General features: G+C 47.5%; 1 protein-coding gene across 1 annotated transcript in view; it reads right to left on the minus strand.

Annotated features, from left to right (window-relative positions):
• Stk10 (serine/threonine kinase 10) overlaps nucleotides 1-22,146 on the minus strand; it is a 109,910-nt gene that overhangs the window by 31,468 nt on the left and 56,296 nt on the right. Inside the window, exons 5-8 of the mRNA XM_008850764.3 lie at nucleotides 13,468-13,540; nucleotides 12,105-12,299; nucleotides 11,532-11,613; nucleotides 1,137-1,283 (exon numbers count right to left, since the gene is read on the minus strand). Coding sequence (XP_008848986.1) covers nucleotides 1,137-1,283; nucleotides 11,532-11,613; nucleotides 12,105-12,299; nucleotides 13,468-13,540 — 497 coding nt within the window. The remainder of the gene's footprint in view (nucleotides 1-1,136; nucleotides 1,284-11,531; nucleotides 11,614-12,104; nucleotides 12,300-13,467; nucleotides 13,541-22,146) is intronic.

The following is a 22,146-nucleotide window of genomic DNA, read 5'->3' on the forward strand; positions in this document are numbered from 1 at the left end:
CACTTCTATGAATAGAAAATAAATGACCACATATAACTCAAAAACAGAAAGGAGGTTATGATGGGGTACAAGTCAGGGTCTGGGGGACTGGGGAAAGATGGAGGAGGAGAATCAACAAAGCAAGTTGTCCAAAAATTCTACAACAATACTGTGTATGCTAATTAAAAATTTTAATTTGAGCCAGGCGTTGTGGCACATGCCTTTAATCCCAGCACTCTGGAGGCAGAGGCAGGAGGATCCCTGTGAGTTCAAGGTCAGCCTGGTCTACATAGTGAGTTCCAGGCCAGCTGGGGCTACTGGGAGACCCTGTCTCAAAAAGACCAAAAAAAAAAAAAAGTTTTAATCTGAAGACAACAAATGTCAAGGGGCTGGGATGCAGCTCCATGACAACTCAGCCCTGCTTCCCTGGATACTGGGTCCCTCTGGGTCAAGCAAGCCCCCAGCAGAAGTCCCCAAGCCAAACTGTTTGAAGCAGCGATCCTACTTAGACAGCTCAGACAGGATCCAGCCCACAGATGCGATGCTTGGCTCAGGCGGCTTTTATCCATTTTAACTCGCTTTCATTTCTATTTAAATTCAACAAGTGCTGAAGCTGCAAATGGCTTACAAATGTGCCAAGACACTGGTCCCTGACACTCAGGGCAGCCCAGTGGGTGAGGGGTATCCTTCAGTCCCTTGGCCTGATGCCTCTCACCCCATCTACTTACTTACCTCAGTGTTAAAACATATCTGTGAGCCACACTAAGAAAATAGGCTGGAGAGCAAGGAATCAGTTACTCTCAGAAATGGGAATATTTCATGTGAAAATCTACATTCTACATCCTCTTTGAGAATTTGGATCTGGTTAACACCCTCTAGGCCTAACCCTGAGTGACCTGAGTGGTTGGTACATGTGATATGGGGCTTTAGAGCAACTTAATCAGTAACAAGTTCAGGGCCAGGATGTGCTGTCATATGCCTTATCCACAGAATTCTGTCCTTGAGGAAGAAGCCTTGAAGGTACACAGTCCAGCTGGATGTGGGAGGACTAGCTGAGCAGAAGTCAGCCTGGAGAAGCTGAAAAGAACCTTCCCCAGCCTCCCTCCTATGAGCAGCTGGGACTCACCCTCCCCAGCCCCCACGTTTCCTTTACTTACAGAGGCAGCATCCACAGTGTCCTCCTCTTCCCCATCATCCTTTCCATCTTCCCGGCCATCCTCAATCTCCTCCATCACCTCAGCCTTGGCCTCAGCCACCAACTCCCGAAGAGCCTTGTTACTGGTGATGCTGCTGACGAAGGGGTGCTGAGGGGGAGATACAGCTGCATTAGAGCCACCTGGTACGCGGTAGGAGTAGCTGAAGACGCTGATGATCCCCACCCCACCCTCTGCAAAGAAGGCCAGCTGTGGGTCCAAGGCAACATGGGAACATGAACTTGGTGAGGAAACTCAGAAACTCAGAGGCAGATCAGAAGGGCCTGTGTGTGTGGCTGAAAGCAAGCAACTTCCAGATCTACCACTCAAGCTATGGGACCCCGAGCATGCCATGAACCACAGGCTCTTCATCTCTGAAGTGCAGACATTGATGCTAAAGCCATGAGGATGTCATGAAGAGTTCAAACAAGAGTCCAAGCAATCGATGTCTTTTCCTGGGGTGGGGGGATCATTTGCATATTTATTTCTTTTTAAATTCTTTTTTGGTTTATTTATTTTTACTTTATGTGTATAAGTATTTTGCCTGCATGTATGTAAGTGCATTCATGCCATGCAATACCATGGGAGGCCAGAAGAGGGCAATGGATCCCCTGGAACTGGAGTTACAGACAGTTGTTAGCCACCATGTGGATGCTGGGAATGAAACCCAGGTCCTCTACAAGAACAGTCAGTGTTCTTAACTATTGAGCCATCTCTCCAGCCCCTTTATTTCCTTTTTGAAAGATTTACTACATGGTTTCACAAATATAATATATATATATATATTTGACTGAGTTATAGCTTACATAGAGTAATATTCAAAAATTGTTAAGCTTAATGACTATATAGACACATACATACTCTCACCTGTGCAACCACCACCCAGCTAAAGACACATTCTGGAAAGTTCCTGGTTTCCCCTTGCAGGCCTCCCATTCTAGTAGCTAGTTAGGAAATACCAGTTGCATGAGAAGACAAAGCCACCTTCCCCTACTCTCCTGGTTCTGGTTTTTGTCCTGTCCTGGCTCACATCCAGGAATTTTGACTTAACTGACCAGGCCACCTACAAAAGATCTACACTCCCCTTTCTGAGAAGCATCACAAACAAGATGCTTAAAATGGCTGATCAACTGTGCCTGCAGTCCAGCCTCCAAGTGACCTGTGAGGGCCCCTTTGCCCCACGCTTCCACTCAGCAAGCCCTCCCACATCCAACTGGACTGTGTGCCTTCAAAGCTTCCTCCTCAAGGACAGAATTCTGTGAATAAGGGGTATGCCAGGACACCCTGGCTCTGAACTTGTTGCTAATTAAGTTGCTCTAAAGCCCTGCGTCACATGTACCAACCACTCGGGTCATGGGCATGTACCTCTTGTAGAGCCCTGTGGCTCTCTTCAAGCATGCCTTCCCTTTCTGTTTAATCAATAAACTTACTTACTAACTTTCCTTTACTCTGATTTGTCTTGAAATTTTTTTCTTTTTAAATAGGCTCTTATGTAGCCTAGGCTAGCTTCCAACACCCTATGTAGCCAAGGATGACCTTGAACTTCTGATCCCCTTTGTCTCCATCTCCCCAGTGCTAGAATCATAGGCATGCACCACCATGGCCAGTTTATACAATGCTGGAAACTAAACCTAGGGCTTCAGGAATACTAGGCAAGCACTCTATCAACTGAGCAGTTGTAGCAGATGGCAAGAACCCATCCACTGTAGAAGTCCCCAAGACTCAGTGGGCTCACTGCAAGGTCACGACATGCTAGAGATAGAGGCTAAGCAGTGCTCTCTCTACCCCCATGCCCTTTTTTTATTTTTAAAAATATTTACTTATTATCTTTATTTTATGTGTGTAAGTGTATTGCGTGCATGTATGTAAGTGCACCCATGTTATGCAATGCCCACAGAGGTCAGAAGAGGGTATTAAATGGGAACTGGAGTTAAGGATGGTTGTTAGCTGCCATGTGGGTGCTGGGAACTGAACCTGGTCCTCTGCAAGAGCAGCCAGAGCTGTTAGAACTGCTGACCTATCTCTCCAACGCCCACTCCCCCTGGCACCCTTTTCTGATCTCAGTGCATCATCTCACTGCAGGAACATATTACAATCTGTTTATCCATTCTGTTACTGGGTGTGTGGCATGTTTCCCACTTTTGGAAACTTTGAATCAAATAGCCAGGGACAGTCTTGCATCAGTTGTCTTAAGGAGACTCAGGTGTTTGGTTTTCAGTGCAGACTCCTTAGGCAGCAGGGTGAACTCTATTCTAGGCTTTTACACAAACGGCACTCTTCAAAGCTGAATGCTCTTATACAGACCTTGAAAAAAACCCAAGGTAAAAGGTCTGGGGATGTTTGGCCACCTTGAAGAAGTCCATCTGCAGATGTCTCCTTCGCCCTAGTCCCTAGCACCAGGAATGACCAGAGTGGGATTCCGCAGCCCACCCAGGACAGAGGGAAAGGAATGTGGGCCAGGTCAGGGGCTGCATCAGGTTGGAATTTGCTCATCTGAGGTTTCAGGAAGGTGCTGATGAAATTCACTACTATTATTATCAGAAATGTTATTAGTGGAGGAATGGCATCAGAAAGATTGTTTGGGAAGTATTTCAATAACTAAAAATTACATTTCTCACTTCTTAAAAACACATTCAGAACTGGTATGTCCATAAGAAATTATTCCTATCTGTTTGTTCATTTAAAATAATCCCCAGCTGGGCGTGGTGGCATACACCTGTAGTCCCAGCACTTGGGAGGCAGAGGCAGGTGGATCTCTGTGAGTTCAAGGCCAGCCTGGTCTACACAGTGAGTTCTAGGACAGCCTGGGCTGCAGGAAGACCCTGTCTCAAAAAGACAAAAAAAAAAAAAATTCCCTGGACTGGTGAGATAGCTCAGTAGGTAAAGACACTTGCTGCCAAGACTGATGACTTGAGTTCAATCCCCAGGTCCCACATGGTGGAAGATGAGAATCAACTCCTGCAAGTTGTCCTCTGACATCTATACATGTACTGTGGCACGCACAACCTCACCCCAGAGACACACAAAATAAAATAAAATAAATAAAATAAAAATAAATAAAACGGTCTCTTTGGGCCAGGGTATAGCACAGGGGCAGGCCACTTGTCTAAATGTACAGGCCCTGGGTTCAATTTCAGTAACATAATATCAATCAATAAAGCAGTTCACTGGTGGAGCCACCAGGCTACACCCTATCACTTTGTCCTGAGAACTATAAATGTCACTTTTCCCATCAGCCACATTTCCTTAAACCAGTCTGACTTTGTCTGGTTCATCTAAACCAGCGAGGATTTGAAGAATTTCTTTTCTTGCCTTCTCACTCCCCGATCCAGTCGCTGATCCATATGTAGCATAGCTATGTAGAGTTGCCAAAGATGTGACCACGTGCCAGGGCTGAAACTGATGAAACAAGAGTCCTGAAAGTCCCTGCCCAGGACTTAGGCCAAGTGGAGACAAAAGGTCTATGACTGAATGACAGACAGGAGGCTGGTAGAAGTTTCTTCTGTCTGTGTGGGGCCTCCCAGGTCACAATATTCCAGGCAAAGGTACAGCCCTCAAAGGCCCTAAGATAGGGCTAGACTTAGGGATTGGAGGAAGAGCTGGAGGTCAGAGCATGGGTGCCTGATGGACAGGCAAAGGGAGCTGAGGCAGAGGTGGGGGTCAGAGGTACACGAAGCCCTGGGGACCATGCTGAGCCACTCACTGTTTATTCTTAGAAGCCACTGCCGCCCATTAAAGTTGTTCCTCTGGCTGTTGTATGTTTCCAGAGGTCTTGAGTGGGTGTTCATAGGGCTTACAAATGAGAAGCAAGGGGGTGAGGATTAAGTGTGCTGATTGGAGGTGCTAGAGCCAAACCACCTGGGACAAAAATCAAGGCCCACTACCAATCTAGGCAAGTCACAGGAACTCTTTGTGTCTTGGTTTTCCATCTGTGTACTAGGGGATAATAGTATAGCTGTTCTACATACTATACCAAGTGCTCAAAACAGGACAGTTATCATCATCAACACCATCACCAATACAATCATTATCATCATTACCATCATCATCACAACTACCATTGCCACCACCACCATCATCACTACTACCATTGCTAGCACTGCCATCATTATCAGCACCATCACCATCACCACCATCATCACTACTATTACCACCACCATCATTACCATCACCACTATCATTATCATCATCACCACCATCATCACTACCACTACACCATCATCATCACTGTCACTACTACCACCATCACCATCACTACCACTACCACCATTACCATCGCCACCACCATAATCACCATTACCATCACCACCACCACCATCATCACCACTACCATCACCTCCACCATCGTCACTATCACCTCCATCACCAGGACCATTAGCAGGGGCAATAAGAGCCTCTTCACATTCCCAGCCATTCCTTTACCACAGAGCACAGCTCTCTTGGTGTGAGGCTGAGAGCCAAGATCCCAAAAGCTCCTGAGCTCCACGCCATGAGACCTCACACATGTGAATCTGAGCAAGACACCACAGGACACTGCACTGCAACGGCTAAAGCAGACCTGGCAGAAAGAAACAGTGCTGGCCCAGGCCTTTGGAAATACCAGATTTCACCAGGGCATCCGTGTATTGATCAAATTAGCGGCTCTTCAGCTCAGTCAGTGGCTGCCTTTCTTAAGGAGAACCATCTGTTCTGCCTGCCCTGAGCTCAAGGTCCCTAGGAGGCAGAGAAGAGGGGGGAGGACAGTTTTCCACAGAAGGCCAGATGAGCATGGCAGCTCCCTAAAAGGGGCCCAGGTCATAGGTGCATAGGCAACCCTTCCAATGTTGATCTGGCCTGCACTTGTGTACCAAGGCTCTAAGACACAAAGTGCAGGCAGTCTGGCCCTGTGCTGCATCAGTGCACCACATCTGGGGGTGCATATAGGGAAGCCTTTCCCTCAACCTCAAATACTTAGGTCATTAGAGAGGTAGACCCAGTTGTGCTGTAAAGAATACAGGGGAGCTTTCAAGGTGGCCAAACACTAGTCAAACTGGGCATGTGCTGTACCGGACAAGCAGATCCAGGCATGCATTCCCTTGCAGAAGGCCAGATCAGAGCTGGCCTCACTGTCTACTCCTCCAGGAAGAGGGAGGGCTACTCAATGCCAACTCTGCTGGAAGTACCAAGGCCAGGATGGAGGTGGCAGCACACAGCTTGCCAGCTGGCACTTATTTTGGCCAGGATCTCTGCTGCCATTGAAACAGATGTCCTTGCCAAGTGAGTCTGTTTTCTCTGTGTGCTAGGAAATCACTAGCCAGGGGGTCTCACGCTCCAAGAGAGGCTTCAGAGCGTGCCTGAGAGTGTACGCAAGTGTCCAGATGTAGGCATCTCCCTCTTTCCCTTTGTTTCTTTTTCCTTTTATCCACTTATTAGGACAAGTAGCTTTCCAGGGGCCTAGACAGACTTTAGAACCACGTCACCAGGATGAGAGTGCTTGGTGTTCCTTACAGCTGTGTGACCCTGTGCAGGCTTCTTATCTGTGTTATCTGTCCAACAGAGGCTGAATAGCTCCAACTTTACAGGGCTGTTACAAGCAATGTCCTAGTTAACATCTCTTAAGTGTTTACAGTAGCACCTGGCATGGAGAAAGCCTTCTAAAATGTTTGTTAGGTAAATATTAGGCCAACTTCCTTTGCAAATACCTGCTGAGGGCTTTCTACATACCAGGCATGGTTCTGGGGATACATCTGAACCACGTTGTTCTCAGGGATCCAACAGGCTTGTCAGGGTTAGACTCTAGAAGGTTCCCCACAAGCTGATGCTCTGAGCACTTGATCCCCAGCTTCTGCTGCTATTTTGAAGGCTGCAGAATCTTTAGGAGGTGGGGCCTGACCAGCAGAAGGTCACTAGAGGTGGTCCTTGAAAGATCATAGTCACCTGTTTGCATTGGCAGCCTCTGCCTCCTATTCGCTGCCATGGGAGCAGCTCTGTATGTACCACCATGACGAGGACAGAGCCCCGCCTGCTGCCAGGCCCTCCCCACCACGATGGACTGAGCCACTCTCAAAATGTGAGCCAAAATCAATCCTTCTCCCTTATGTTGTTTTTACCTGATATGTTGATTTAAAAAATATTTTATCATTTATGTGTATGAGTGTGTTGCCTGCATGTATGTAAGTGCACCCCTGTCGTGCAATGCCCACAGAGGTCATAAGAAGGCTTTGGGTTCCCCTGGAACTGGAGTTACACATGGTCGTTAGCTGTCATGTGGGTGCTGGGAATCAAACCTGGGTCCTCTCCAAGAGCAGCCATGGCTCTTAACCACCGAGCCATCTCTCCAGCCCCATAACCTAGTATGTTGTAACTATGAACCACGCTAATCGAGGAGCTCAGCAAGAGGCACAATAAACAAGTGAGCTGTAGACTGCAGGCACAATGCTGAGTGCCATGGAAAGATGAAGAGTGGGCTGGGAACTGGAAGTAGGAATGCAGGCCAGAGCAGAGTTTGGCAGTTTTAAATGGGTTGTTAGGGGCACCTCACTACAAAGCTGATATTTGGGCAATGACTTCATGAGGGGGAGAGGGTCACGCACAGTGGTCTCTGGGGGACAAGCACTTAGGCAGAATGGGCAGCCAGTACAAAGGCTCTGAGGCAGGAACACGCCTGGTGTGTTACAATAGCAAGAGGTCTGGGTGGCCAGACTAGAGTGCCGGGGTGAGACAGAAAGGAGGTGAGAGGTGAGGCGGGGGACAGATTACATGGGGCTTCATGGATCACTCAAGTGAGATGGAACCTTAGGGGGCTCTGGCTAGGGGGAAGGTGATGACCCCTGTTTACAGGTTCCCCCTGAGAGCTGGACTGAGAACCAACTCAGAAATGGCACAACAACCAGTAAGGAGGCCACTGTCTGAGTAAACGGCAATGGTAGCTCCCATGGTGGCTCCACGGAGCTGGTGATTGTGGACTCTGGGCTGTTCTGAAGGCAGAAGCCACAGCACTCCTGATGGGATGGATATGTTGAGTGGGAAAAAGTTCCAGGGTGCCAAAGTTGAGATGGGAAGTCATGGGCAGAGCATACCTAGGGAGGGTCTGAATGCTCAGTGTGGCTGTGGCAATACCGAAGTGCCTATGGGCATCTAAGGAAACACAGAGACCAGTATCAAGCATGGGGTGAGCTTGGAGGCACAAATCCAGGGGTCCCCATAGACTGGAAGGGATCATCACAGCAAGTGGGGAGTGCGGAGAACCTGGTGCTTGCCATGGTTGAGACAAGGAGGAGCAAGAGGAGACAGGAAAGGAGTGACCAGTGGGAGGGAAAGAAAGTCAGGTGCCAGGGAGGATGGGCTGAGTGCCAAGACCTGAGCTGACTGCTACCTCCATTTCCATGGAAACAGCGGCTAGTCTGCAGAAGTGTTTGCAAGTGGGTTAAGTATGAGAAAAAACCCAACAAGACTCTCCTGATCATGTATCTCACATGAAAAACTCTCAAACAAAAAACTCTCAGTCACTATCCAGCTTACCAAGGAGGAAACTGAGGCACAGAAACAATTCCTCATTCCCCTGGTTAGAGGAGCCTAATTTCAAAGCCTGGCTTACCAACTGCTGGAGGACATGGGCCCGGGAATATTTGTGGAGGTCAATGAATGAATAAGTCCATGGGAGCAGGAGAGGGTCAGCCATGGAGGGACACAGACGATGAGGGGCAGCAGCACCCCAGAAATACAGACACACAGCTGAGGGGGTACTGTAGCTCCAAGGGGGTAGCTGGGCAGCCAAGACCTACACCAGTGCCCTTAGACAAGGGACATCCCCTGAGTCAGGTGTCCTCAGCTCTGGTAGTGTGTGGCCGTGTACAAGTTCTTCATCCATGCTATCTGTTTGATGGAGAGGAGCAGCTCTGCTTCACAGGACTGTAGGAGAGCTGTCCTAGTTAACAGGCTGGAGAAGCTGTGGCCTGAGGCACTGTTCCTTCTATCTCCCATTCAGGCAGCAAGCTGAGAATCCTCTGGCAGGACATTGCTTCAGCAAGGGAGTGGAAATTCCTGGCTCAGGCCAAGGCTCCAAGCTGCCAGGTGGGATGGGACAGCTGGTCTCTGCTCTGCAGAAGGAAAGTCAGGCAGGCCGGATGCCCCAGTGCAGGAGGTGCCGTTCACAAGAACCAACTGGCCCCCAAGTGGCTTGGAGCCTTTGCATATAACAGAGACAGCAGCCCCATCCCCCAAGCAAACACAACAGGCTGGAAAATGGGCCTTTAGGACGGCTACACTTTTGATTTTAAATTAGAAGTTTGAAAGGAACAAATGGAACCTTCCAGTCCCCAGGCCCACTTTCTACTCTGGTTTGTTTACTTATTTATTTAGTGACAGGGTCTCACTATGCAAGCTTGGCTGGCCTGGAATTCACTATGCAGAACAGACTGGTTTGAACTCACAGAGATTCACCTGCCTGACAGAATTTCTCTATGTAGCCCAGGCTGGCCAGGAACTTGCTATATAAATTATATTGGCCTGGAACTTGTAGTGATCCTCCTGCCTGAGCCTCTGCCTCTGCCTCTGCCTCCCTCTGAAGTGATGGAATTACAGGTGTGAGTCACTGCATGCAGCCCCTTTTCACTTTTTAAAAAAATAAGTTATCAAAGCTGGGCGTGGTGGCACATGCCTTTAATCCCAGCACTTGGGAGGCAGAGGCAAGTGGATCTCTGTGAGTACGAGGCCAGCCTGGTCTACATAGTGAGTTCCAGGCCAGCTGGGGCTACAGGGAGACCCTGTCTCAAAAAGAAAGAAAAAAAAAAGTTATCAAAACTTTTTATTTATCTTGTCAGGGGTGGTGGTGCATGCCTTTAATCCCAGGATCTCTGTGAGTTCAAGGCCAGCCTGGTCTACATAGTGAATTCCAGACCAACTGGTGCTACAGGGAGACCCTGTCTCAAAAAACAACAACAACAACAATAAAATTATTTATTTTTTATGTGTATGAGTATTTTGCCTGCATGTAAGTGCACTCAGGTATGCAATGCCTGTGGAAGCCAAAAGGGCATTGGATTCCTTGGAACTGGAGTTACAGGTGACCTTGTTAGCCATGTTTTAGGAACTGAACTCAGGTCCCCTGCAAGAGCAACCAGTGCTCTTAACCACTGAGCCATCTCTCTACCCCACTTTTCTTTTCTTTTTTTTTGTCTTTGAGACAAGATCCCCCTGAAGCCCCAGCTGGCCTGGAACTCGCTATGTAGACCAGGCTAGCCTCAAACGCAAAGATCCGCCTGTCTCTGCCTCCCAAGTGCTCGGATTAAAGGCATGTGCCACCACACCTGGATTCTAGACCACTTTTTAATGATACATATCAAGTATTCCTTGAGCACACTGCCTCACAGAATAGCTAAGCACTTGGCTGCATCTCATTTAACCCTCACAAGCACCCTTTGAGGGGCCATTGCTATTAATCCCCACTTCAGAGGAGGAACTAAGGCCCAGAAAAGTTTTGTCACTTGGCCAGAGTTTCACAGCTAATTGGTGGCAGAGCTGGGATCTGAACCCAGGGCTTTCCAACTCCAGTTCATATTCAGAATTATGAGGTGCACAGCCAAGATGTGATAGCCTCAAATGTCAAGACAAGCCCAGAGCCTGGGACACAAGAGATAGTCAGGGAAGCAGGTGGACTCAGAAAAAGATTCTATGCATCTGGAGGTACCTTCCCTCTCCCTCCAAAGCCTGCTATACAGGTAAAATGATGACCAGAATAGGCAAGGTTGTTGAAGGCCCCTCCTCTGCATCATCTAGGCCCACTTCTCTCTCCTTCATCAGTGGTAGTGGCTTGGGAACAGTGATGGACAGATTAGGGAACCGCCACCATTAGGATGGTGGCATGTTCAGCTCCTAGTGACCATACCAACACTCACCCCAGCTGCCACAGCGGGCACTTCCTGACAGCCCAGGTGCATGGCAGCTCACATATTGATATATGTGACGGTGTTGGTGACTAAACCCAGGATCTTGAACTGGCTAGACAAATGCTGTACCACTGAGCTACATTCCCAGTCCAACAGCTACATTTCAAATAGCTTCAGCACAACAGTCCCCTTATACCCCAAGATTAGTGTGGTTGCCCTGAGTCCACACAGTACACACAGAGAGGCCCTAATAGAGTCAATGGCTGCTTCCCTTTACACACATTCCTGGCTTGGGCCCCTAAGACCCTGCATGACCCTACATGCAGGCCTGGTACAATTCCTCTAAGACCTTGCTGGTGAGGCAGACTTAGCTGGTGGATGAGAGGAGTGAGGGGGTGGGGAGTTCTGCTTCCATCTGCCTAACCTTCCTTCTGTCTCCAAAGACTGAGCAGGTGGAGGGGAGCAGGGGGTCATGGACAGCAGGTGCACTCACCTCCAGCAGCTGCGCAGCGCTGGGCCGGGTTTCTGGGTTCTTATCCAGCGCTATCTTTAGGAAGTCTTGGAACTCCACAGACCTGGGAAGACAGGCATCAGTGGTGAGCCTGGGGTGGGACCACAGCATAGCCACAATGTGCCCCTAGGTGCTTCCCAAAGGCACCTCTCCAAAGACAAATGAGCCTTCATGGTCTAGAACAGTAGAAACAGAGCTTCTGTGACCTCCTTCTTATCATATAATTATTTTCCAGATTGGGACATGGGACTCTAAGAGGAGCAGAGACTGGCTGGGGGAAAATGAACACTGTGATAATCTGAACCCAAGTACCACTTCCAACCCTGGGCCATGCCACATAACTGCTGGTTCTCTGCTTAGACTCTCTGTCCTGCGGCATGATGAGATCAAGGTACTGGCTAACTGGTTTTGCTCTGTTGTCCAGAGTATAGCGTTCAGGAAGGCAGCTCAGAAAGTCCTGGAGAACCCCTAGGCTCTGACACCCCCGACTTTGGCTGCTCCTCCCCAGTGCCACCTGCCCCAAGCCATGCCTGTAGATCCTCAGCAACTCCTTACCACTTGGAGGGGGTGAGCAGCGTGGGAGGGTCTGACTTGGCAATCTTGAGCAGGACACGCATGGGGTTGAGCTCGTGGTGTGGGGGCTCAATCTGCGCCATCTCAATCAGCGTGATACCCAGGGACCAGATGTCAGCTTTGTAGTCGTAGGGGGTGTCCTTCATAGTCTCGCAGAGCACAACCTCTGGGGCCATCCTGAACCAATCAAGGAACAACAGAGGGCTAAGAATTGGGCCCCTGTGAATGCCGTTTGTAGACTCAAAGTCAGGAGCACCACCAGCCTCATACTGGGGGTTGTCAGCCCTTGGAGCCATGACTTGAATTCCTGATATCCCACTGTCGTCTTCAACCGGCTGTCTTCACCTTCGCAGCGCGCCGCCGCCATGGCCTACTGCAGTTCCTGGGGCATACCACAAGGTGGCAGCAGCAATCCAGAACAGAGTCCTGGGGAAGGGGCAGGTAGGGTGGGGCAGAGGGGAAGGTTCCAGCAAAAAACAGGGCAGGAAGGTGGGATGGACAGAATTCGACAGCACAGAGAGAAAGTAGGATGGGAGCAAAGAGAAAGGAATAATAGGGATGGGGCGGGGAGAGAAAGAGTTAATTAAGAAAAATAAGCAAGCAGGCAAAGGGCTGATCACCAGGGCAAGTTGCAAAAACACAATGTGAAGTAATCACGTGTGAAACCGAGTAAGAGCTTTGGGTTTGGAGAGAGAGAGAGAGAGAGAGAGAGAGAGAGAGAGAGATGAGAAAGTGTCGTGCGAGAGAGAGAAAGAGAGATAGGTGGGGGGAGAGAGAGAGAGAGAGAGAGAGAGAGAGAGAGAGAGAGAGAGAGAGAGAGAGAAGAGAGAGAGTGTTGTATGCACATGAGTGTACAGGTGCTTGCCTCCAGGTGCCTGCACAGTGAGGACAGAGCAAGGCTTCAGATGTCTTCTGCCAGTCAGTTTTTGTAGATTTTTGTTTTGTTTTGCTTTGAAAAAGGAGAGTTATTGAGAGAAGCCGTAGAAATTTCTCATAAGGTCAGGAAGTGAACTTGTATTGTTCCCCCACCCAAGACCAGCACCTAGAACTTAATACAGAAGTTAAATAAATCGCTTTTTTTAGGGATTCAGTTTAGTTTATTAATAGAGTGTTTTCCGGTCACTCTAACTTATAGACGAGGAAACTGAGGCACAGGGAAGTTAATGTGTCTAAGGCTACAACAGTACTAGGAAGTAAAGTGGAGGCTGACCCAGGAGTCTGAAATTCTGACCCCCACCCCCCACCTCACTTTCCCATACCCCATACAAACTACCCAGAAGTCACCTTGAGATTTTAGGGTTAAGATTTAGCCTGCCAATCAAGTCCTAAAAGCCGCATAACTTACCAGTAAGGCGTTCCTATGAAGGAATCTCGTTTTTGCAGAGTTTTCAGATTCTTGGCTGACACACCAAAGTCAGCTGCAAGACAAAAATCTCAGCTGCAATATCTGAGGGTCACTTCCCCACCCACGCACCTGGGGCAAAGTCACACTGTGGACTCAGGGATATACATGCCAGACGGCTGCACACAAGCCGTTTTCTACCCAGCAGACAAAGCTTTGAAAATGAAGTGCGCTTGCTGCTGAGGCCACCACTTTGCTGCCAGCTAGGAGCGCAAACTGGCCAGAGCCTTTTAGAGAGCAATTTGGCAATAAATACAAGAGCCTTTAAAGCAGCCAGACTTGTTTGATCCAGTAATTGTAAATCTACAAATCTGATAAAATAACACTAAATACAATGTTCATCAACGTACTGTTAAAATAGCTACACATTCGTAACAACCAAAATTGCTCAGCTATCATTTTTGCTGCCATTAAAAAAAAAACCTGTCTACATATTATCTGTAATATATCTTTTATTTTTTTAAGAAGGGTTTAAACATGGTGGAACACACACACACACAGAGTGGGGGGATGGAAAATTAGGAGAGGTGAAACAGTTGCTGACGTGGTGAATGCCCATAATCCCAGCACTTGGAAGGCAGACAGGAGGACCGAGAGTTCAAGACCAACCTCAGCCACAGAGTAAGACTGTCTTCAAAAACTAACTCTACTCAGTGCTGGGTAGTAGAGTCCTCGACTAGCATGTACAACTCTCTGGGTTTGATCCCCAGCACAGCAATTTAAAAACTATGAAGTATTTTTTCATTAAAGCACTTTATATACTTATCAACCTAAGTTTCATATTATAAGGGTAATGGAGAAAAGGGGGGTGCACAGTGCTCTGTACTGCAGGGTCAGAATTGTGCTCCCCTTGAAACAGCAATTATATAGAACTGACTTGGAGGAAACGTACAGAAGTTACTTAGCTGGTGTGTGGGGTGGTGAGACTGCATGAGGCTGCTTTCCCTTTCTGTATTCTGTAACTCTGCTATAATAAATATGTATGGTTTTCAGGACTCAGAAAAAGAAATTAGTAAGGTTTATCTTTAAATACACCCAACAGGTCAGCATGCCTTCCCATGCCAGTGATGAAGAATTCAGAGCTATAAGTGGAAATGGTTTCTAGGCTCCTGCCTTGGGGCCATATTTCCTGGTGACTGAGCAGCAGGGCTGTGAAGGAAACACTCAGAGAGGACGGGATGCTCAGCTGAAGATAACAGTGACAAGTCTCAAGAACAGAACTTCCACCAGACTCACAAATTCAAACCAGAGCGCCCAGGGCACAGAACAGAGTGCACGCTCCTCTTTGCTGAGATCATTCAGAACTCCCTAGGCACCATCAGGTGCCAGGATGACTAGAACAGAGCAACAAGGAGCACCAGACACAAACCCAGTCCTGGCCTTCTGTGCACCCAGTTTAGTCAGAGCAATGGAATCAACAGAAGCCTACTCAGCAGGGGGGAGGGAAGGAGGGAGCGGAGGAGGGAGGGAGGGAGGTATTGGTTGTTGTGGAAGTGGTCAGTAGGGGTGTGACCTGAGGCACAGTCAGGGGAGAGAGGGAGGGCCACCTGGAGGAGGCACAGCCAGGGCCTGAAGCACCCATTTATTCAGCCAACATTACTGTTCACCTTCCTTCGCCATGCCAGGCTGTTCTATGTAGGGATAGTCTTCACCCAGCCCTCCCCTGGCAGCTGTCACTCAAGTGTGGAAATGCACTCAACCCGATTCCAGGGGGCACAACTGGAGGCACAATTAGGTGACAGGACACACCTGGGGACACAACTGGAGGACAGGATTTCTGGGGGCAGGACTGGGGGTGTAGGACTCCAGAGCAGAGCTGATGAAACATCTCAAAGGGACAGGGGCTGGGCACTGGGACTAAGACAAGACTCAAGATCTGGGGGAGACATTTCTGAGGCAGGATAGAAAAGCAAGGGAAATTCGGGAGGCCCTCACTTAGGCATCTAATTGAAGCCTCTCAAACCTGTTCGAAGCCTTTCTCCCTTTCCAGTATAAACCTGTAATTTTCTAGAAATCTCACCAGAAACCCATTTACAGGGAAAGGTCAGGCACTGAACCTCTTGTGCAGCCTTAGTGACTTCCAATTTCACCATATTCAATTACAGTTCCACCCAAGGCATCTCCAGAGCCACCTCACGGATCTCTTATCAAAAGAGCATATAGGGCTAATAATACTAAGACAATAGCTTGCCCTCCCTTGAAGTGCCCATACCCACATGTGAGTGTGTCTTACTTTCTATGGCTCCTTCTTTGAGATTTCTACACCCAGCATCGGTCAGGTGTGTAGGTGTGTCTTTTTTTTTTTTTTTTGTCTTTTAGAGACAGGGTCTCCCAGTAGCCCCAGCTGTCCTGGAGGCATGCGCCGCCACCACGCGTGGTGGTGCATGCCTTTAAGCCCAGCACTCGGGAGGCAGAGGCAGGCAGATCTCTGTGAGTTCAAGGCCAGCCTGGTCTACATAGTGAGTTCCAGGCCAGCTGGGGCTACTGAGAGACCCTGTCTCAAAAAAAGACCAAAAAAAAAAAAGAAACATTTTTACACTGGAGAAGGGGTGCACATCACCTGTGAAGGTCAGAGCACAACTTATAGGAATTGGTTCTCTTTTCTCACTAAGTGGGTACAAGGGGTTGAACTCCGGTCACAGAGCTTGGCAGCAAATGTCTTTCTTTACCTACTGAGCTATCCCACAGGCCTGTCTTTCTCCTGAGTGACTCTTTTCTCCTAACCTTTGTGCTGAAGCCTATATTAAAGTTTCTTGAATAAAATCAACTCTATGAAATTCCTTTTAGCACTGAAGCCATGAACCCTAGTTTGACCTGAATCAAAGTCCTTAAGTCTCAGAACCCTTCAGGAGTATGGCGGTGTGGAGCTATGTCCCTGTCCCCTCACCACTGACATTTTCTAGGCAAAGAAAACTGTGCAGAAGCTGGGGTAGGGGTATTGGGGACTAAGGCTGCAGATGGTGAGGCGAAAGCACAGGTGAGCCCCCAGCTCTGTGGCTATCTGAGGGGTGGCCCCTCGAGGGCTCCTGCTAAGAATGGGGACCAAGCCAGGCTCTCCTTCCTGTTGGGCAAGCCTGGGCCCCTGTGAGCCTGTTTCTCACAAACACCCACCATGGCCAGCAGGACATCCCTGTCTCCTGGGTAGAAACCCTGGGGTGAGGCCTCAGGGTGCTGACCACCTAACTCCCACCCCATCCCCCCTGGGCCTTGTCCTCAGGAGGTTGAGGAAAACAGAAACCACAAACTTTCACAATGACACATCGCCTGCTCCAGGGCCCTCTGTGAAGCAGGCACCAGCCAGCTTTTCCGGAAGCTGCTGCTTCCTCTTCCTCCTATGAAAAAGGGGCCCAGCATGGAAGGTGGGGCAGCCCCTCCAGGCAGCCCAGAACTTCAGGCTTTCTCTGGGCACTGGTTGTGGTAATGTGTGCTCTCTGACTGGAGTTCATGAGGGGAGTCCCCCAAGGGGTGTACAGCCACCTTGGGGGCAGGTCAAAAGGCACTGTGAACAGCCTCTTCTGACAAAAGCATAGTTCTCTCTTCTGTCATTTTAGAACAAGTTAGAAACAGGGCGGCAGAGTCCAGGGACTCTCCTGACCGGCTGTCACCTCTGAAAAGAGGCACTTCTGCTTTGCCTACAGCTGCAGCTCTGGCACCACAACTAGAGCAAGAAAGTCAAGAAGTTTGTTGAGGGACCACTCATAAGTGAAGATACAGAATTTACTGGAAAGCTTTTATTTACACAGACCTCCAACCCCACGGCTTTACTTTCCATGGTTCCACGTACCTGTGGATACTCTCAATCTGAAAATATTACATGGACAATTCCGGAAATAAGTCATCAGTCTTAAAAAAAAAACATTCATTGTGGTATACTATTGTTAACTGTTCAATTTTAATACTAACTGTTGTTAATCTCTTTCCATGCCTAACTTACAAATCAAACTTGGTCATAGGTATGCGCAGATGAGAAAAACACAGCATGTGTGAGGTTTGGGTCTCCCTGCACTGTCAGGCACCCCCCTCAGGGTACTGGAACATGTTTCCTGTGCATAAGGAGGGACCATAGTATATTTCTAACAGTAATCCTAGTTCTGGATATAGAGGTCCCAAAACAGCTTTATGATATAGATGGATGCTTAGAGAGGCGGTATCCAGAATGGCAAATTGGAAGCAACCAAATTTGTTGTTAAAGCTTGGAGGCAGGTGGTTAAATTATGCATGTCCTTCTCAGCTATGAAATTACATGTAACCCTAAAAAAGGAACAAGGTTGTGTTTGGGCATCAAACCAGAAGTTTATCTGTAACACACTGTCTCAAACATGCTGAGATATAGACATAGGATATATATGTATGATTCCAGCTGCATTGAATGATGTTTGTATAGCATGTGGATATGTGTCCCTCATCAAAGGGTCTGGAGGTGCACAGCAAACTCACAGTGGCTACCTCACCAGATGTGGGATTTTGGTGGGGGGAAGAGTACAGACAGGCTTTATTTATTTTAATTGTTTATTTTTATTTTATGTGTATGAGTGTTTTGCCTGCATGTATGTAAGTGCACCCATGTCATACAATGCCCACAGAGGCCAGAAGAGGGTGTCAGATCCCCTGGAACTGGAGTTATGGATGGCTGTTAGCCACCATGTGGGTGCTGGGAACTGAACCCAGGTTCTCTGGAAGAGCAGCCAGTGCTCTTAACTACTGAGCCATCTCTTCAGCCACTTATTATTATTGTTATTATTTTACTTTGCACGATCTTATTCTTTAGAATGTTCTTGATGAGTGCATTGTTTTTGCAGTTTAGAAAACAAACCCACTTAGCAACGTTATTAGGGGCTTTTTTTTTTTTTTGTCTCTTATGTAAAACACAGGATGTGGTGAGAGAAAACCTGACACGCGGCTGTGTGACATACAGGGTACAAGCAGGAGGGAAGGGACTGCTGTAGGTGTGAGCCAAACCTGACCACTCACTGCCCAGCAACTTCTCAGATTAGGAAGCTCTGGAAGCCATGAGCAGCAACCCCCCCTCTGCCCCCCGGCCTGACTGACCCTGGGAACACAGGCACCTGAGTATCTAGCTAGGCTGTCACAGGTAAATCTGTTTGGCACACATATGGAATACAAGAAAGACATTGAAATAATTATGCCTGTGCTGGACATGGTGAAGTCTACCTTTAATCCCAGCACTCAAGAGGCAGAGGCAGGGAGATCTCTGAGAATTCTAAGCCACCCTGGTCTACACTGCAAGTTCTAGGCCAGCTGGGGCTACATAGTGAGACTTTGTCTCTAAATAAATAAATAGCACATAAGTAAAAAAAAAATAAAATATGCTGTGAGGAACACGTAAGGATATGGGGAAACACACTGGTACTATTTGATTTTTTTAAATGTATTTATTATTTCTATTTTATGTGTATGAGTGTATTGCCTGCATATATGTAAGTGCACATGTGGAGGTCAGAAGAGGGTATCAGATTCCCCTGGAACTGGAGTTACAGACAGTTGTTAGCCACCCATGTTGGTGTGGGAATCGAACCCCAGTCCTCCACAGCAGCAACCAGTGCTCTTAACTGCTGAACCATCTCCCAGCCCTGGTACTATTTTATTTTAAAAGGCAGATGAAAGCATTCTTCTAGCTGAATTAAGTCAGACACAGAAAGACAGACCGCATGATCTCACTAATATGTGGGTCTCCCAGCTGAGGGAGCAGGGCAGTGGCTACCAGTCTGGGGAGGGAAGAGGAGGGGCAAGGACAGAGGACGGGTTGGTATAAGGTGGCTGCTAATGTTCTACAGAGTGGCAGGGAATGACATCTTTGACAAAACTATTTCAAAATCCAGTAGAGAGATTTTAAATGTTCTTCAAATACTGACCTGACGGCAGGGCCGATCACCTGATCCGATCACGCCACACTGCACTCCACAAGCAAGTATAGTTATTTGTGTTTCAGTTAAAAAAAGGGGGGGGGGCTGGAGAGATGACTCAGTGGTTAAGAGCACTGGCTGCTTTTCCAGAGAACCCAGGCTGTTTCCAGTACCCACATGGCAGCTGACAGCAGACAGTAGTTCTAGTTCCAAGTGGTCTAAAGGCCCTCTTCTAGCCTCCACAGAAACTGCACACATGTGGTGCACTTACTTACATGCAGGCAAAACATTCATACACATATAATAAAAATGAATAATTAAAAAATATATGTATATACATATACGTATGTAAACACACATAAAGGTGATCTCGGGGCAAAGGCTAAAGCTCAATGGGAGAGCTTCCTCCTACCTAGCATGCTAAGTTTAGCATGCCCTGGGTGTGAGTCTCAGCACTACAAAGTATAAAATCTACAGAAAAATGTAAAAGGCAGGGGCTGGAGAAATGGCTCAGCAGCTAAGAGAACTGGCTGCTCTTGCAGAGGACCTGTGTTTGATTCCCAGCAAACATGGTGGCTAACAACCTTCCATAACTCCACTTCCAGGGAACCCGACACCTTCTTCTGAGCTCTGTGGGCACTGCACAACACAGTTGCACTTACACACATGCAGGCAATACACTCATACACATAAAATAAAAATAATAAAATATTTTTTTAAAACTCAAACATTTGCAGATTTTGAAGATCATATAATCTTGACAGAGATAAGCACTTAAGTTTGCTGTATATAGCTTCCAATTTATTGACTGACTTACAGTAAAAAGTACATATAAATAAACATAAGGCTGGCTAGATGGCTTGGTGGGTAAAGGCTCTTATCACCAGAGCTGGCAACATGAATTCAATCCCAGAACCCACATGGTGGAAGGAGGGAACTGATTCCTCCAAGCTGTGCTCTGACCCCTATGTACACTGTGGCACATATGTGCCCAAACTCATACACATATGTACACAATAATTTTTTTTAAATAATTTTTTTTAATTTTACTTATTGGCCTGGCGTGGTGGCGCACTTGGGAGGCAGAGGCAGGCGGATCTGTGAGTTCAAGGCCAGCCTGGTCTACATAGTGAGTTCAGGTCAGCTGGGACTACAGGGAGACCCTGTCTCAAAAAGACCAAAAAAAAAATTTTTTTTTTATTTATTATTTTTACTTTATGTGTATGCATGTATTGCCTGCATGTAAGAGCACCCATGTTGTGCAATGCCCATGGAGGTCAGAAGATGCTGTTGGATCCCCTGGGACTGGAGTTACGGACAGCTGTTAGCTGCCATGTGGGTGTGGGATTTGAACCCAGGTCTCTTGCAAGAACAACCATGTTCTTAACACTGAGCCATCTCTCCAGCCCCCACAATAATTTTTATATTTTAAAAATTTACTTATTTTTGTTTTGTGGTTATAAGTGTTTTGCCTGAATGCACCATCTGTGTGTAATGCCCAGAGAGGCCATAAAAGGGCATCGGAATCCCTGGAACTGGAGTTATGGACAGTTGTTAGCCACCATGTGGGTGCTAGGAACCGATCCAAGTCCTCTGCAAGAGCAGCCAATACTCCTAACTGCCGAGTCATCTCTCTAGCCCCATAAATTTTTTTACATACTATTTTACAAGATGCTTGTGTCACAAACATCTATACTTGTTTTTCGAGACAGAGTCTTGCTACATTGCCAGGCTGGTCTCACATGTGAGTTCAAGTTCAGTCACTTGCTTCAGCCTCTCAAAAAGCTGAGACTCCAGGTATGTACCACCAGGCCTGGTTCTGTTTTATACATCTTTGCTAGAATTTGATTTTCCCTAGCTGAGAAAGATTCTACTGTACTACAGTACCATAGTTTATGTAATTAGCTTCTCCTGGATTCATATATGGGTCATTTTTTATTTCTTACTTCAAATAGCGTCGTGATGGATACTTTTATGCACTTCCTATACATGTATAAACATTATCTTTCCTTGAGAGTAAACAACTTCACAGTACAAAATGCATTATTACACACACACACACACACACACACACACACGATGAACGAACCTGGAATGTTTGAAGAACGTCTGTTTCTTGGACCTCAGATGATCAAAAGAGGCACAAAGCCCAAGCAGCTTTGCCCTGGATGATACCAACCCAACCAAAGTTGAACCACTAGAACTAGGGTGTAGTTCAGTGTGTATGCCTAGCATGCATCCCAAGGATTGCAATAAATGAACAAGTAAACAAATAAATAAAGCTGAACCACAGTCCACCTGCAGCTCTCCTCCCTCATCCTCTGCTGGACCTCCAGTCCACACTGAGCTAACCTACAGTCCAGTTTGGGCAAGACTTACTCTCAAATCCTAGGTCTGGGATACCTTCCAAGGGTAGTGCTGTGTATACCAGGAAGTATGAAAAACTCAGGGGCGGGTGTGGGGTTAGAACCTGGGTTTAGTTATGATTGGATGGCTGGTGTCAACATGGTGGTTCATGTCTTTAATCCCAGCAATGAGGAGGCAGAAGCAGGAGAATCTCTGTGAGTGCAAGGCCAGCATGGTCTATACAGAGTTTCAGGCCAGCCAGGGCTACATAATGAGACCCTGTCTCAATAATAATAATAATAATAATAATAATAATAATAAGAGTTTCGCCTCCCTTCTTGCAGGGGCAATTCTGTCAGAACCACTGGGAGGCGGGACAGCTGACTGACACAGACACGGATCAAAGCTCTTT

Source organism: Nannospalax galili, unplaced genomic scaffold (assembly GCF_000622305.1).
Source record: "Nannospalax galili isolate Female #2095 unplaced genomic scaffold, S.galili_v1.0 scaffold104, whole genome shotgun sequence".
NCBI classification, from domain to species: Eukaryota; Metazoa; Chordata; class Mammalia; order Rodentia; family Spalacidae; genus Nannospalax; species Nannospalax galili.